The 16,161-nt window shown below is 40.5% G+C and overlaps 1 protein-coding gene across 5 annotated transcripts in view; it reads left to right on the forward strand.

The window, feature by feature from the left end:
- Positions 1–16,161, forward strand: part of mpp7a (MAGUK p55 scaffold protein 7a) — a 524,619-nt gene that overhangs the window by 201,798 nt on the left and 306,660 nt on the right. For 4 of the 5 annotated variants that reach the window (XM_078537871.1, XM_078537875.1, XM_078537879.1 and 1 more), the window contains one exon: positions 9,322–9,440. The exons of the other annotated variant lie outside the window; for it this stretch is intronic. In XM_078537871.1, the coding sequence (XP_078393997.1) occupies positions 9,322–9,440 (119 nt within the window). The remainder of the gene's footprint in view (positions 1–9,321; positions 9,441–16,161) is intronic. 5 annotated transcript variants of the gene reach the window in all.

Consider the following 16,161-nt stretch of genomic DNA (forward strand, 5'->3'; position numbering starts at 1 on the left):
CTAGCCTACATGTCTGACGGAACAAAATTAAAGCCTACAGTTATTTTCGAAACAAAAACCATGCTGAATATAGAGTTCTTTGCAGGAGGTTTTGTACACCCACATTGGAGTTATACCAGGGAATCTTATATCTGTAGTTCAATCTTTGGATGTGTTCCTCAACAAGCCATTCAAGGATCATGTTGGTGCCATATGGAATAAGTGGATGGTTGCTGGATAAAAACGTTAACAAACGGTGGGAATATGTGTGCTTCCCTGCTTGATGATTTGTTTGGTTTTATTACCCAAATTGTTGAATACTATTATTGCACCAGGTGTCATCAGATGGTTCAAAAAATTATGGCATATCCAATTCAATAGATGAAGAAAATTTTTGGTGGTCGGGAATGGTTGGAGGGGGGAGGGTGCAGGGTGATTGAAAGGGAAAGTGTCACATCTGATCCAGAGTGGGATCCTTACGATGATGCCATAGTTAAAGGGATTCAGAATGAATTTGATGAACTCTTTGCATTGGATGCTGAAGATGATGAATTTGATGGTTTTAGGATGCTTTGATTGTCGTTAAAGGTAACATTGTGCAATTAATTCATTCAGTTGGCAATAAATGCTGGCCTAGCCAGCAACACCCACATCCTGTGAAAAGAATAACAAAGAATCTTTTGAAAACTGTGCCACATTAATATATGAATTACCAGCGTTAGCTTGATTTTTAACATTACAAAATATTGACCACCTGTACCCAAACTGGTGGCTCACATTTTATACTCGGCGTATAGTTCGACCTCTGTTTTTGGAAGGATTCTTGGAGCCTTCTAAGGTCGACTTCAATGTCCTGATTTATGGTAATTGCAGGGCCATTGGGAAAGAGCCAGATAGTAGGGCTAATGTGATTGCTTTTTGAAAGAGCCAGTGTAGACTCAAGGGCAGAGTGGATTACTTCTCTGCTGTACAATACTATGGTTTCTCATCAGTAATTATTAAAACTTGTAGTTTAAACGAGGAGGTCTTGTGACATAAAAACAAAATACTGTGGATGCTGGAAATCTGAACAAAAACACAGAATGCTGGAAAAACTCAGATCTGACAGAGAGAGAAACAGAGTTAACGTTTTGAGTCCATATGGCCCTTATTCAGAGCTGAAGAAGGGCCATATGGGCTTGAAACGTTAACTCTGTTTCTCTGTCCGCAGATGCTGTCAGACCTGCTGAGTTTTTCCAGCATTTTCTGGTCTGATGACATAGTGGGCAGCATCCCTGTCTCTAAGCCAGAAGCTCCAGGATCAAGTTCCATTCCAGGACTTGTTGGCTGAGGAAGGTGCGTTCATAGTGTGGCAATGTGAGAACAGGTTGAACATCAACTTATAAATCCTTCCAACGTATGCCAACGGCAGGTGGGAAGAGCGGGAAGAAAATCACTATTCATAGCTCCGGACTACAACATGCATGTAAAAGTGCATGTTGCCAAAGCACCTCTTTGTGGAGGCCAGTTGGTTGGATGGCCGGTGTGGATCAGATTGGTGCCAACAGTTTGGGTTTCAATCCCCGTTCCAGTTTGGGTGGATTCGCGTTCTGCCTCCTTGCCCTACCCGTGGTGGTCATGGCACTGTGGTTGGACCTGCCACCTGGCAGAGAACTCGAGAAGAAGAAGAAATTAGAGGTAGCTTAAAAAGATATGATTGGTTTAAATGTGTATATGCAGAATGCATAGCAACAAGAATATGCTATGGAAAATTTTGAAGTCTTGCAGACAGTCATTTTTCTGAGAGCACTCTGACCATTCAGAAATGAGTTTCCCGCTTCAAGCTCGTGTCTGATTTGCACCCACAGAAATAAAAGGCATGTGGCTTAGATTTTGCGGTCCAATTGGCGACGAAAATGGAAGTTGTGTTCGGCAGAAATGCCTCTGTGCGAACACGTGCTAATGGTCCTGCTGGGACTTGTCAGCATGTAAACTTGGGCTGGTTGCCTGTTCTCTCATTGCTGTTTTTTAGGGCTGTTCCTAGCAGGTGCAGAGCCCTTTAAATCAGGAGGAATATCAAAGCACTTGGGCATCCCAGCCCTCTCCCCCATTCCACCCCAACCCCTTGCTGCTGGCTGCAAACAAGTTGCCCAAACCCCCGGCTCCTCAGTCCCACCAAAGAGCCAGGGGCGTTGAGGGAAGAAGGAACGTGGCCTGGGGTGAGGATGGAGTGAGCAAAGCTGGGAGTGCTGGGGGAGAAGCTAGAACTTAAAGTTGAATAAAGAAAATATTTAAAATGATTAAAACACTTGACTGCCACTGAGTTGAAGATAGACCACAAGGGGTGTCTTCATTTCATGATGTCAGTGGTGGGGGGCAGGGGGTTGCTTCTCTGGAATTGCGCCACGCCATGTGGCCTCCCAGTTTAGCTTGCTGGAGGATCCACGCTGTAGTTGGGAGAGTGAGTTCCTGTTGCAGCCAACGAAAAAGGTTGAATGCGGTTTCAAATGCAGTCAGCGGCTCTGCCTTCGCTTTGCTGCTGACCACAAAATGCAGGTCCTGTGGTTTTTACTGCTGTTGTGTAATGGCCTGAATTGAATAAGTACATAATAGAGTATAAAACTTAAGGAATAAGAGCAGGAGTAAGCCATTCAGCCTCTTGGGCCTGCTCTGCTAGTCAGTAAGATCATGGCTGACCTGATGTGGCTTTAACTTGGCTTTAGTGCCTGTTCCCCATTACCTTTGACTCTCTTGTCAATCAAAAATCTAACTCAACTGTGAATATAATAAATGACCCGGCCTCCACTGTTCGCTGTGGGAGAGAATCCCAAACACTAGCGATTGTCTGAGAGAAGAAATTCCTCCTCATCTCAGTCTTAAATGGGAGACCCTTTATTTTTAAACTCTGCCCCCTAATTCTAGATTCCCCCATGAGGGGAAACACCCTCTCAGCATGTCGAGCCCCCTCAGAATCTTGTATGTTTTGGTCTCAAATGGTAATTGGTAATGAAGCAGCAAAGGTTAAATGATTTATGTTAGCTTTTTGTCTGACTGAGATGACCATTTTATCATAAAGATATAAATCAACAATTTATTTTTTACTTCTCCATTTTAATTTGCGTGTTTTCCTTCCCTTGTTGTGGGTAGATATGTCGCCTTCCTTGGTCCATCTTGCAGATGGCCTGGCTGAGACTGGAAATTTGCTGTTTAGAAATTTGAGGTTGATACTGAGCAAGTCAAAGAACAAAGAAAAGTACAGCACAGGAACAGGCCCGTTGGCCCTCCAAGCCTGCGCCGATCATATTGCCCGTCAACTAAAACATTTTGCACTTCCGGGGTCCGTATCCCTCTATTCCCATCCTATTCATGCATTTGTCAAGCTGGTTCTTAAACACCACTATCGTACCTGCTTCCACCACCTCCTCTGGCAGCGAATTCTAGACACTCACTACCCTCTGTGTAAAAAACTTGCCCCGCATATCACCTTTATAGTTTTCTCCTCTCACCTTAAATCTATGTCCCCTAGTAATTGACTCTTCCACCCTGGTAAAAAGCTTCTGACTATCTACTCTGTCAATGCCACTCATAATTTTGTAAACTTCTATCAAGTCGCCCCTCAATCTCCGTCGCTCTAGTGAGAACAATCCGAGTTTCTCCAACCTCTCCTCATAGCTAATAACCTCCAGACCAGGCAGCATTCTGGTAAACCTCCTCTGCACCCTCTCCAATGCCTCCATATCCTTCTGGTAATGTGGTGACCAGAATTGCACGCAATATTCCAAGTGTGACCTAACCAAGGTTCTATACAGTTGCAGCATGACTTCCCAGCTTTTTTACTCAATACCCCTGCCAATGAAGGCAAGCATGCCATATGCCTTCCTGACTATCCACCTGCATTGCCATTTCTGTGACCTGTGGACCTGAACACCCAGATCCCTCTGCTCGTCGATGCACTTAAGGGTTCTGCCATTTACTCTGTAATTCCTGCCTGTATTAGACCTTCCAAAATGCATTACCTCGCATTTGTCCGGATTAAACTCCATCTGCCATTTCTCCGTCCAAGTCTCCAACCGAGCTATATCCCGTTGTATCCTTTGCCAATCCTCTTCACTATCTGCAACTCCTCCAACTTTGGTGTCGTCTGCAAACTTACTAATTAGCCCAGTTACATTTTCCTCCAAATCATTTATGTATACCACAAACAGCAAAGGTCCCAGCACTGATCCCTGCGGAACTCCACTAGTCACAGCTCTCCATTCAGAAAAGCACCCTTCCACTGCTACCCTCTGTCTTCTATGACAAAGCCAATTCTGTATCCAACCTGCCAGCTCACCTCTGATCCCGTGCGACTTTACCTTCTGTACCAGTCTGCCATGAGGGACCTTGTCAAAGGCCTTACTGAAGTCCATGTAGATAACATCCACTGCCCTTCCAACATCGATCATCTTTGTCACTTCCTCGAAAAACTCGATCAAGTTAGTGAGACACGACCTCCTCTTCGCAAAACCATGCTGCCTCTCACTAATACGCCCATTTGCTTCCAAATGGTAGTAAATCCTGTCACGAAGAATCTTCTCCAATAATTTCCCTACCACTGACATAAGGTTCACCGGCCTGTAATTTCCTGTTATCCCTGCTACCCTTCTTAAACAATGGAACAACATTGGCCATTCTCCAGTCCTCTGGGACCTCACCTGTAGCCAGTGAGGATACAAAGATTTCTGTCAAGGCCCCAGCAATCTCCTCCCTTGCCTCCCTCAGTACTCTGGGGTAGATCCCATCTGGCCCTGGGGACTTATCCACCTTAATATTCTTCAAGATGCCTAACACCTCTTTTTTGAACTCAACATGATCCAGGCTATCTACACACTCTTCCCTAGACAAATTGACCGCTAAGTCCTTCTCTTTGGTGAATACTGATGAGAAGTACTCATTTGGTATCTCTCCCATTTCTGGCTCCACACACACATTCCCACCTCCGTCCCTGAGTGGGCCCACTCTTTCCTTGGCTACCCTTTTGCTGTTTACATATGTATAAAAGGCCTTGGGATTTTCCTTAATCCTGGTTGCCAGTGACTTTTCATGACCTCTTTTAGCTCTCCTGACTCCTTGCTTAAGTTTCTTCCTACTTTCTTTATATTCTCCACGGGCTTCATCTGTTCCCAGCCTTCTAGCCCTTACGAATGCTTCCCTTTTCTAAAGTCATCCCACTTTATGGTTGTAAGATCTCCAAGCAACAATCTGGTGATAGTTGTAAAAGTTTAAAATATAGCTTGGAAAGGGGTCTATCCATTTTGGAAATGTAGCCCCTTGACATCCTTAGGCAGTATAGAACTAGTTGGCTGTGTTCTCTGTCTGTAGCTGTGATGGAGTCCACAGATTACATTGTCAAAACAAACCTCTGTCTACTGTTATTATAAAGTTTTATTATTTACTGTGTGCTATTTCTGTGGTGCATTTGGGTATAGTCCCGAACAATGAATTTCCAAAATCTTCATCTGAAAGACAAGTTGTGCTCTGGTAATAATTTAATTTGTTCTATTGTCTGTTTCTCCACTATTAAATCAAATGTCTGAACTCTATTCAAGACTGTCCATATTAAAAACCTTTAGTAGAACAGCTACAGCAGCGTTTTGTGGCTTACTTTACTGAACTTCTTAACACATCTATTAGTACGAGCAAAATCTATTTCCTACCACAACAAAGTATTTTATGAAGCTATGCTTGAATTTAAAGTTCAGATCTTCATAATGTATAATTCAGAACTTTTAACTGAAGGCATCATGTTTGTGGCAATTGACCCTCATGTCAGGAAATTTCATGTTGGAGAATTAAATTTTGCTTTCAGTTGGAGGAATTTGAGAAGTGAGCAAATATTTAGGAAACAAACGTGACAGAATTGATCTGCAAATACAAAACTTAACTGAAGGTATGAGTAATGTTCAGAGAAGTTGTTTAGGAACCAAGTATCTTTGCACCAATTAAAGGAATAGTCATGGGGTCATTTCCCATAAGATTGTGACATTAAGCATTGCAGCTGCAGAAGTTCTTAGTAAAATCTACATCCCCTCCTTCACCCCACCTCAGGATTTTCGTTGTGTTCCAATGAAACTTAAAAGTCGTTTAAACATTGTTAGGCTGAGTCCGAATATTATTCGTGCCTAAAAAAAGATGAGTATAAAAACAGTTGTGTGAGCGTCATGGATGTGGGATAAGAGGCACCACAATAAAATGTTTACAAAAAAAATTTTGAGAAGCCCTGTTGTGAATTACTTACTATAAATTGCTTAAATTTTTAATTTGTCAGCATATTATAAATTGTGATACAATATGCAGAATACTGAATAGGGAACTGTTTATAATGGAGGAAATATTCAAAAGCTGAAAGTGTACAAAGCAATATTGTAATGGAGCTTCAGGTCACAATTTTATTTTTATAATGTTCCCTGAAGCATTCCTTTAAGATGACATCCTTTTTATGGAGCCATAAAAGCATCATACTTCAAGCAGTGTCCCTGCCCTTCATTCCATGCTTGGAAATGCTGTTTTTTTTTTCATGATACATTTTTTTTAAGGAGTTTACAGGTTATATAATATGAGATTAATTTAAATTTTCATAGAACCTGCTATTTTTTACGGTCCTGGATCACTCCAACAGTTGCTTTTACTTAGCTTTATGTTCCCAAACTTTTCAGGATTACCTTGTATTAGGAATATATTTTAGATATAATTATCTGTCACAGCATAGTATAAACTTTATTGATATGAAGGACACTCTTCATCCTGTTACATGGCCTCGTTGACGAAGAGTTTTAGAAGTTATTTAAATATATGGAATGGTTCTTGTTACAACTGATTAAAATCAGATTAAAAGGAGCCAAGGACATTCTTTTGGTATTAACAATGCACTTTCCATATTACTAACTGGCAAGGTTTCATGGTACAACAGAAAGTGATCCTAGAGCACTCCTTAAGACTGATGCTCCTCTGTGTTTTGTTATAGCGTAGATACCAAAATAAAATATGTTGTGTGCAAATCATGATTCTGTTTGTTTTTTGTTTCTTCCCTCTCCCTGGCAAAAGTCTGAGTTTAAGCCAGTCTATTGGCAGCCTTGGTGTCACATTTGATCCCGAAGTGAGCTTCTGACCTCATATTCTTGCCATCCCTAAGAACGCCTATTTCTACCTCCGTAACATTTCTCAACTTTGGCCTTGTCTCAGCTCATCTTCTGCTGAAACCCTCATCCATGCATCCATTACCTTTAGGCTTGACTATTCCAACCCACTCCTGGCTGGCTAACCACATTTTATGCTCCCTAAACTTGAGATCATTCTAAACTCTGCTGCCCATGTCTTAACTCGCAGCAAGTGCCCTTTGCTTATCACCCCTGTACTCGCTGGCCCACGTTGAGTCCTGGCCAAGAACCATCTTGATTTTTAATATTCTCATCCATGTTTTCAAATTCCACCATAGCCTTGCCCCTCCCTATCTCTGTAATTTGCTCCAACTCAACAACCCTCAGATTTCTCCACTTCTCTAATTCTGGCCTGTTGCACACTTACAATTTTAAATGTTCCACCATTGGTGGCAGTGCTTTCAGTTGCCTAGGCCCCTAGTTCTGGAATACTGTCCCTTTACCTCTCTACCTCACTTTCTTCCTTTAAGAAATTCTTTAACCCTAGCTCTTTGTCTAAGTTTTTGGTCACCTGACCTAATATCTCCTTACGTGGCTTAGTGTCATACTTGGTTTTATAATACTCCTGTGAAGTGCTTTTGGATGTTTCATTACATTAAAGGTGCTATATAAGTTGTTGTCGTAAACTGTAAAACCGCAACATCTTGAAAAATTTGTTTTAATTCTGTGTTGTTAGCATACTTACTAACTTGATTTGGCCATTACTTGTCTCCTAGTGCACGACACAACTGTATGAACTGGTTTTGTTTCAGTATTTAAATTTGTGCAAGGTCCTCCTTCAAGCCTAGCTCTCAGACCAAGGTTTCAGTCACCTATCCCAACTCTCCTCCTTTGTCTTGGTATCAGTTTTTGTTCACTTATGATCCTGTTTTGTGCCTTGGAGGATTTTAATGCATTAAAGGCATACCAAACTTGCAGCTTGTTTGCTTAATGTTGGAATGTTCAGCTTTAAAGCATCAGCGGAGGTGGGTCATACAAACCTTTAAAATTCTGGGTTGTTGCCCCCTCTACACTATTTGTTTAGGAAAGTGGTTTAAAATAAATTTACAATGGTTCGGATGCTTCTCTGGACTTGTTTCTTTTTGGGGGATAGGTGTCCTTTTGTTGCTTCAGTAATTGAAAATTTAGAAGGGATGAAGATGGTGGACTTTTGCTGCCACAGAGATGGTGTAATTTTTGCTATTGATCTGGTTCCATGCTGGTGATGATTTCAAAATAAACATAGTACTTGATCCCCTCAAGTGATTTAATTTTATTTCTGCCCCTTTCTGCAGCAATGCAGCATTAAACACAGACCAGAAGAAAAAAAAAATGTGCACTTTCTTTGATCTTGAAGTTTTACTTCTAAAACTAAAATGTATAGAATCTGTAACCTTAATCAAACAGTTCCAATCATAATTACAGATTGCCCATTTACTTGTTCTCATTTTTAAAAGAACAGGTGTGGATTCATTCTGTTTTTGCTTTCTGTGAAACTAGGAGAAATAATCAGAATTTGGGTTGTGTGACAACTGTTTGCTCTTTTATTCTCTCTTCATTGCCCAATAAGGAAACAAGCATTGTAGGTGAAAAGCATAAGCACTGCAGTAGCGTATTACTGTGGTCAATTATATGGTAATCAAATATTTCAGGCGTTTGGATGATGTTGGTTAAAACCTAGGGAAAATGGCATATTAAATAATGGTTCTCTGGAGGCCATCATAGTCTGCCTTTTGGCTGGGTGAAAGCAGCAGACTGCCCTTTTACCCTGTGTAATCCTCCTAGAAAATCAAACATATGCTGCAACTTGACTTCAAACGATGCCAGGTTACCTCCCTAAAGGGGGCTTGAGCTTTCACTGTGACTGCATTACTTTGACTCATATTGATGGCGGTTGCCTGATGGATGGATTGTGCTTTTAGCTACTGGGGAACAGTGTGCTACTGTCCGCCTCTTGGAGACTGACAGGGAAGCGTGCCACTCATAGTTGGGACAGTGCCTTTTGTAATTCTGGGCATCTCCAGAGGCTTAGAATCTGTTGATTCTGGTAAAGTTCTGTTCCACAGCCTGTGGGTTTCCTCAATTTAAAAAAAATGAAGCACTCCAGACAGGCAGTTTCAAAACAAGTGCCAGTTAAATAGATGATTTCTATTGCATTTCTCTTATTGTGTTTCATATTTATTCACAGGTCTGTATGAATTGTTGGCTTCCTTGCCAACCCAGCTGCAGTCGCATGTGAGCAGCCAGGAAGATCTGACCTTCCTACGGGATATGTTTGGTGAAAAAAGCCTTCATTCACTAGTGAAGGTAACCACAGTGTAAACTAACCGAGAAAACATATGGAAAAATGTTTTGGTTGTAAACCGGTCAACTGACCACCATGTTATTGCTAGACAAAAACAAGAAGCTTTTTATTCCACGAGCTTTATTATGAACATTATTTGAGTGGAAGTTGTAAAAAGATACACTTCCCAAATTGCATAGATGGATAGTTTTAATGAAGTGATAATCTGGTACATTGTATTCAATTATCCAAAGCATTGTTTTGCTTAAGTTGGATTTAATTTATTAAAAGAATACAAACTGGGAAATCTTTCCCCAAAATATTAAAGGAATTGCTTGTGGGTGCAGTGGATGATCTGTGACCAAGTCCCCCTTCACTACCATTCTGCAGTATCCATGTGGGGACTCAAAAGAATGCTTCAGGAGAAATGGATGGTCAATCTTTTACCTAATCCCTTCCTTACCTCTAAAAAATGTGCTTGACTTTCACCAAGCACCTCCCTGGAGCAGTGTGGCTAAAATAGGGAGCTCAGCCAGCTGAACTAGGATGAGAACCTGGCATTCATTGCTGCTTGAAATGTTTGTTGATGACCTGACAAGATGTTAACGAAACTGCCTTGTATAGGGAGAAAGGGCAAGCATTTCAAATGCTGATCCTTTGTCAGTAATTCCATGAGTGCACATAATTTGCAAAAGCATACAAAAATCTAACGACAAAAGCTCCTTGTTTTAAATCCTTTTTTTGTGTTGTCAAGTTCTCTGCCCATCGTACCCCAGCTGTTATTTTTAATTGAATGCTTGAACTGATAACCTAACTATGCTGTGTGAACAATTGAGTACAGACGAAAAATAATTTCAGGATACTTCAGCATTAATGGCATATATTAATTGAATTCCCCAATACCACAAGATTCAGATTAACTTTAATCATTATTGTTACAGCTTGATATCTTAAACAGAGGTGTTCAACTCATTGACAAAATAAATAATCCTGATGCCTTGTAAAAGTTTGATTCTTAATGCATTTGCGTGATGGGACACTGAAGATTGAATTTCAATGCAAGTCCCATTCTACATTAAATAGCCACTCAACATTTCGGGGCCCTTCCCTTTCCCTGTGAACAAATCTAGCCACTTGAATGATGCATATACTGCTACATAAACATACACCAATAGATGGGGTAGGAGTGCAGTAGAAGACATTTACTGGATCAGAGTTTTGAGAAAAAGAATTTCAGTCATTACTTCAAGTGCCTCAATTTTAAGGATATGCTATGACACAGGCAAGACCTCCTGTTTTTTTGTTTGAAATTTGTTATTGATGAAGAGAGATGGCTGCAGACTTGATTTGTTCAAGTAATGATGTCATCGTACTTGAACTTTAAAAAAAAATTTTAGCCAGTGTTCAAATTGCAGTTTAGAATGTTGGAGAAAGAAGGGACAAAATTGCTATTTTTTTCATCCAAAGGCTGACAGCTGAGGAATAAATTATCAAGGAGGGCCATTTAAGTGATGAGTATGAATGGGATCAGTACAAAGATGTTCAGGAGATATGTGATCCTGAAAGCTGCAATAAAAAGCAAGTAGCCGGGAACATATGTTGAGTTTGAGAAAATGGAATTTTCCTGCTTCAAATTTCCCTCCTCTTGTATACCTATTCGCAAAACCATTGTGATTGCTAAGAAGTACAGGAAAGTAGAATGGTCACATATTATTTTCTTCCAAAGTAACTTGCTCCTTGACTAGGGAATTATGGCTTCTGTTACTTATATCCCTCCTAAAATCTTGTTTATACATGATTCTTAGTTTCTTTGAAAAGTTTTTTCAGTACTCTGTCATAACTAAGCTGTCTTGACACTAAAAAAGCCACGTGGCTCCTGTCTGTATTATCCACTCTGATGCTTTGGTGACTAAAATGGAAACATTACTCAGGGCCATCTGAATAGAGCATTGAAAAGGTTACATATGATGTTCTCCCTTGTCTTGGCTGCAAAGTTCAGTATTAAATCTGTTTTCTTGCTCCACAGTTGAGTATCATGTCTCCTAATTGCAATAAATAACAGAAATTTGGCCCTGTGATACTTGTGCGTTCAAAAAAAATTGCATTTATGTAACACCTTCCATGACCTATGGATGTTGCAAAACACTTTATAGTCAATTAACTGCTTTTGAATTGTCACTGTTGTGACAGTTGTTGTGGGAAATGCAGTTGCCAACTAATGCACAGCAAGCCCCCACAATTATCAGTTTTTTTTGTGACATCACTTGTGGGATGAATGTTGGCCAGGACTCTCTTCACAATAATTGATAAGGCACTCAGTGCCTTGGTTTTAACTTCTTATCTGAAAGACAGCAACTGATTTCATGCAGCAGTCGCATGAGCGTCAGTCTAAATTTTGTGTTCAAGTCTCTAGACTGGGACTTGAGCCAACAATCTTCTCACTCAGACGAGAATGCTATCCCTGTGCCATAGCCATTTTGAAGTGCTTAGGCCAAATTGATGGTAAAACGTTTCCAAATCACAAGGTGCCTACCCTTGGCTCATTGTCCATAAAGATGTCAGATTCTGTGCCAGGGTTTCCTTTTAACTGTACTTCTCAAATATAGGCAGTTTAAAATATTAATTTGCTGAAATAATGTATTGTTTATGTTCCAGATGTAATTGTGCTTGACTACCGTAATGACATATACATTCCCCAAATGTAACCCATTATTTTGTGTTCATTACCTGTGTAGCCATCTGTTTGTTTCATGGCCATCTTGTAAATGGTGCATGGTCTGTAATTCCACCTGTGGTTGGCTACTAAAGCAACACATGAAAGGATAATATGAATTTAAACTGTAAGGTTCTTGCAGTCCAGACAGAATTTCTGAGCATGATGGCTGCAAGTTTCGTTAGCCTGCCCTGTGGTAGAAGGGAATTTACCGAACATACCTCTGTAAAAGTTGAATTTTTGAGACTCAATTTTTAGGCAAAAAGTTACAGGGTTGACTTTTACCCAGGTAATGTTTTTGAGGGGCTTACTTTCAACTAAAAGGTAATGGGGGTAATCACTAGCACGTATGGAAACACACGATCAGCGCTCTCATCATTTGCGTACGTTTCCATGAACAGTCCTAGACCGTGGAACTTACTTTTGCTTCCAAACCAGGTGCCAGGGCTTAATTGGTCCTCTGTGTACCAGAGAGCTAACCCATCACTGTGAAGATTTTTTTTCCCAGTCCCATGGAGTAAGAACTGAAAATGGAACTCCCAGCCTTTCAGGTAGCATGGCACTCAGTTCCAGGTTAACCCGCTTCTACTGCGCTCAATGGTGTTATACAAACATAATGACTTGTCAACATGGTGTTTCCACCAAAATCCCACAGAGGCATTGAACCCAAGCCCATTCCCTGATATGGCTTCATCAGGCTGTTTCTTCATGGAGCTTTCCCCCCAATGGCTCCACAGCTGGGAAAAGAAGCAGCGGCATTGGCTGGGCCTGTGGTTTCAATGCTGGTCAGGGAATGGGAAGGAAAGGCAAGGGCTGCGCCTTTGGAAAGTGTCACTAATGGCTCCCAGCCCTGACAGCTTTGATGGAGGGGGATTGCACTGAGTCAGCACTTACAAGCACCGTTTTAATGAATAACAAATTGAGGTATATGAAAAATGAACATTTGTGGCCAAAAGTCAGGTGTTGACTTTCCCTCAAGATCGGCTATTAATCGAATATATATGGTATAGAGCAGTGCACAAAACGAAATTGCAGATTTCTTTTGCCATGTGTTTGGAAGCATTTTTTGCTCTAAATTAAGTAATCCTTAATTTTTTTACAACAATAATCATTGCAGTTTATCTAAGCTCTTTTTAGTATTGTAAAAGGATTTTGAAAAGGCAAGGCAGCTCCTTCACAGGTAGCAACCGTTCTTTTTTTCAATAACAAGTCATTTTGGGCTGTTAATCAGATAATTTGCTCTTATACTTAAATGTTTCTGTTGTCTGTGTGTTGAGTTTTTCTCTCTCTCTTATTTCATTTTCTGCTTCTCTCTCCCTAATTATTTTTGCATCCTTCTGTCTTGTCCTTACCTCTCTATCTTTAATCTCCATCCTTCCAAGTGATATAATGAGGTTTGGTGGGGTTGGGGAAAGGCATCAGCATCTGAAGGCTACATTTGGGTGTAAGCTATGATAGAATTATGGTCTTCTGCAGCTCCCACCCCTTCACTTTCCCAATCATTCATGCTCCCCCACCCTTCCGATCCCAGAGTGTCTCCAAGCTTTCTAGCTTATTACTACACCCTCACTCCATCACTACTACTCCCTCTTAATGTTTGAACTACTCATTCAATCCCTTATTCACCCTCCCTCTCAATCACCTTACTTTTAATGTTTTAACCACTTCTTCTTTATCTACTAACACTTGCTCCCTACATTTCTCAAGAGCAGGGGACAAAAGGCCAGAACAAACCTTACCGCCTACTAGACTCTCTCTTCCACTCCCTGTTCTCCAGTCCTCCCCTTTCTTTCTCTCAAACAAACACAGGCTTTCTCTTTATTGTGGTCACTGATAATGTTTTCTTTATATATAAAGATTTTGAAGTTTGCTACAAATAATTTTGAAAAACAACTGAGGAGAAACTGGAGGACGAATTCTTGGAATGCATTTGTGACAATTCCTTAGAACACTACATCGTGGAACCAACCAGGGAAGAGGTTATTTTGGGTCTTATTGTGTGCAATGAGACAGGGCTAATTGGTAATTTCATAGTTAGGGATCCTCTAGGAAGGAGTGATGGTAAAATGACAGAATTTCACATTGAGCTTGAGAGTGACATGCACAAGATGGAAACTAGGACATTAAACTTTACACGAATTACATAGGCATGAGGAGTGAATAGGCTAAGGTAGATTGGGAAATTAGATTAAATGGTGTGATGGGAGATGAGCAATGGTAAACATTAAAAGAAAATTGCATGATTCTCAACCAATCTACATTCCGCTGAGAAATCAAAACTTTGCAAGAAACGTGTCCATTACTGCAAAGGTCAAGCATAATATTAAAAGGAGGAGGCTAAAAATATTGGCTAGAATAGTTGTAAGCCCAAGAATTGGGAGAGGATTAGATACCAGCAAAGGATGACCTAATAATTGAAAAAATAATTGGAGAAAGTATTATGAGAATAAACTAGCAATTTTCTCACAACAGATTGTGAGAACTTCTACAAGTATGTAAAAATGAAGAGAGCAGTAAAAGTAAACATGGGTCCCTCAGAGCCAGAGATAGGAGAAATTAATAAAAGGAATAAGGAAATGGCAGAAATGTTAAACAAATATTTTGTGTCTCTCTTCACAGTGGAATAGGCACAAAAACTTGCAGAAATAGTGGATAACAAAGGACCTAATGACAATGAGCATCTAAAGTAGTTAATATTTAAGGAAATGTACTGGAGAAATTAATGGGATTAAAAGCCAACAAATCTCCTGGGCCGAATGGTCACCATCCCAGGGTTCGAAAAGAGGTAGCTGCAGAGATAGTGGATGGAGTGGCTGTGATTTGCCAAAATTCCCCAGATTCTGGAACAGTCTCAGTTAATTGGAAGGTAACAACACTGCGATTCAACCAAGGATGGAGAGAGAAAACCAGGAAATATAGGCCAGTCATCAGAAAAATGCTTGGTTGTATTATTAAGCAAGCGGTAACAGGGCACTTAGAAAATAATCATATGACTAGGCAGAGTTAAAATGAAAGGGGAATTGTGTTTGAAAAATCTATTCGAGTTTTTTGCGGAGGTAACTAGTAACATAGGTAAAGGGGAGCCAGTGGCTGCAGTATATTTGGATTTTCCAAAAGCATTCAATAAGGTGCCACATGAAAGGCTGTTGCACAGGATAAGGGTCTTGGGTTTGGCAGTAATATTATCTTGTATAGAGTATTGGTTAAAGAACAGAAAACAGAGAACAGGTATAAATGGGCCATTTTCAGATGGTTGTGCTCTTACTGGTGGCGGACCTTATCTATTGACAAACTACATTAATGACTTTGATTCCTTTGCCTATCATTTTACCCAAGGTCATTTGGGGTAGATGGGAATGTGGAAATTGAAACACAAACAGGTCAACATGATCTTATTGAATGGCGGAGCAGGCTCCCAACATTTTTTTGACGAATTTCCTATGTTAGTGCATTCTTGTTAGAGTAATGTTGCAAAGTTTGCTGCTGATTCAAAGTGAGGTGGGAAAGTAAGCTGCTGGGGGACATGGAGTCTGCAAAGAGATACAGATATGTTAAGTGAGTGGGTAAGGAAGTGAGAAAAGGTGTATAATGTGAGGTTATTCAGGTCAGAAGAATAGCGAAACAGGAAGTTTTGTTCAGAGGGTCTTGGGTGTCCTTATACAATAAAGGCATAAGGTTAACAAGCAATTAGGAAGGTAAATGGTACATGGCAAAGGGATTGTCATACAAGGACAGAAGTCTTGCAATTTCACAGGGCTTTGAAAAAGATCTGAAATACGCTGTTCAGTTTTGGTCATTGTACCTCAGGAAGAATATGCCTTAGAATGGGCAGTGAAGGTTCACTGTATTGAATCCTGGGATGAGTGGCTGCATACAAGGAGAGATTGAGTAGAATGGGCCTATACTCTCATCCCTGCCCATCTTTCCCTCAACTCCCTGTTTGAATCCCTCCAGTCAGGTTTCCTCCCCTGCCACAGTACCAAAATGGCTCTTAGCCACATAGAATGTCATTTGTGACAATGGCAAACTTT

Source organism: Cetorhinus maximus, chromosome 3 (assembly GCF_964194155.1).
Source record: "Cetorhinus maximus chromosome 3, sCetMax3.hap1.1, whole genome shotgun sequence".
In the NCBI taxonomy this organism is placed as follows: domain Eukaryota; kingdom Metazoa; phylum Chordata; class Chondrichthyes; order Lamniformes; family Cetorhinidae; genus Cetorhinus; species Cetorhinus maximus.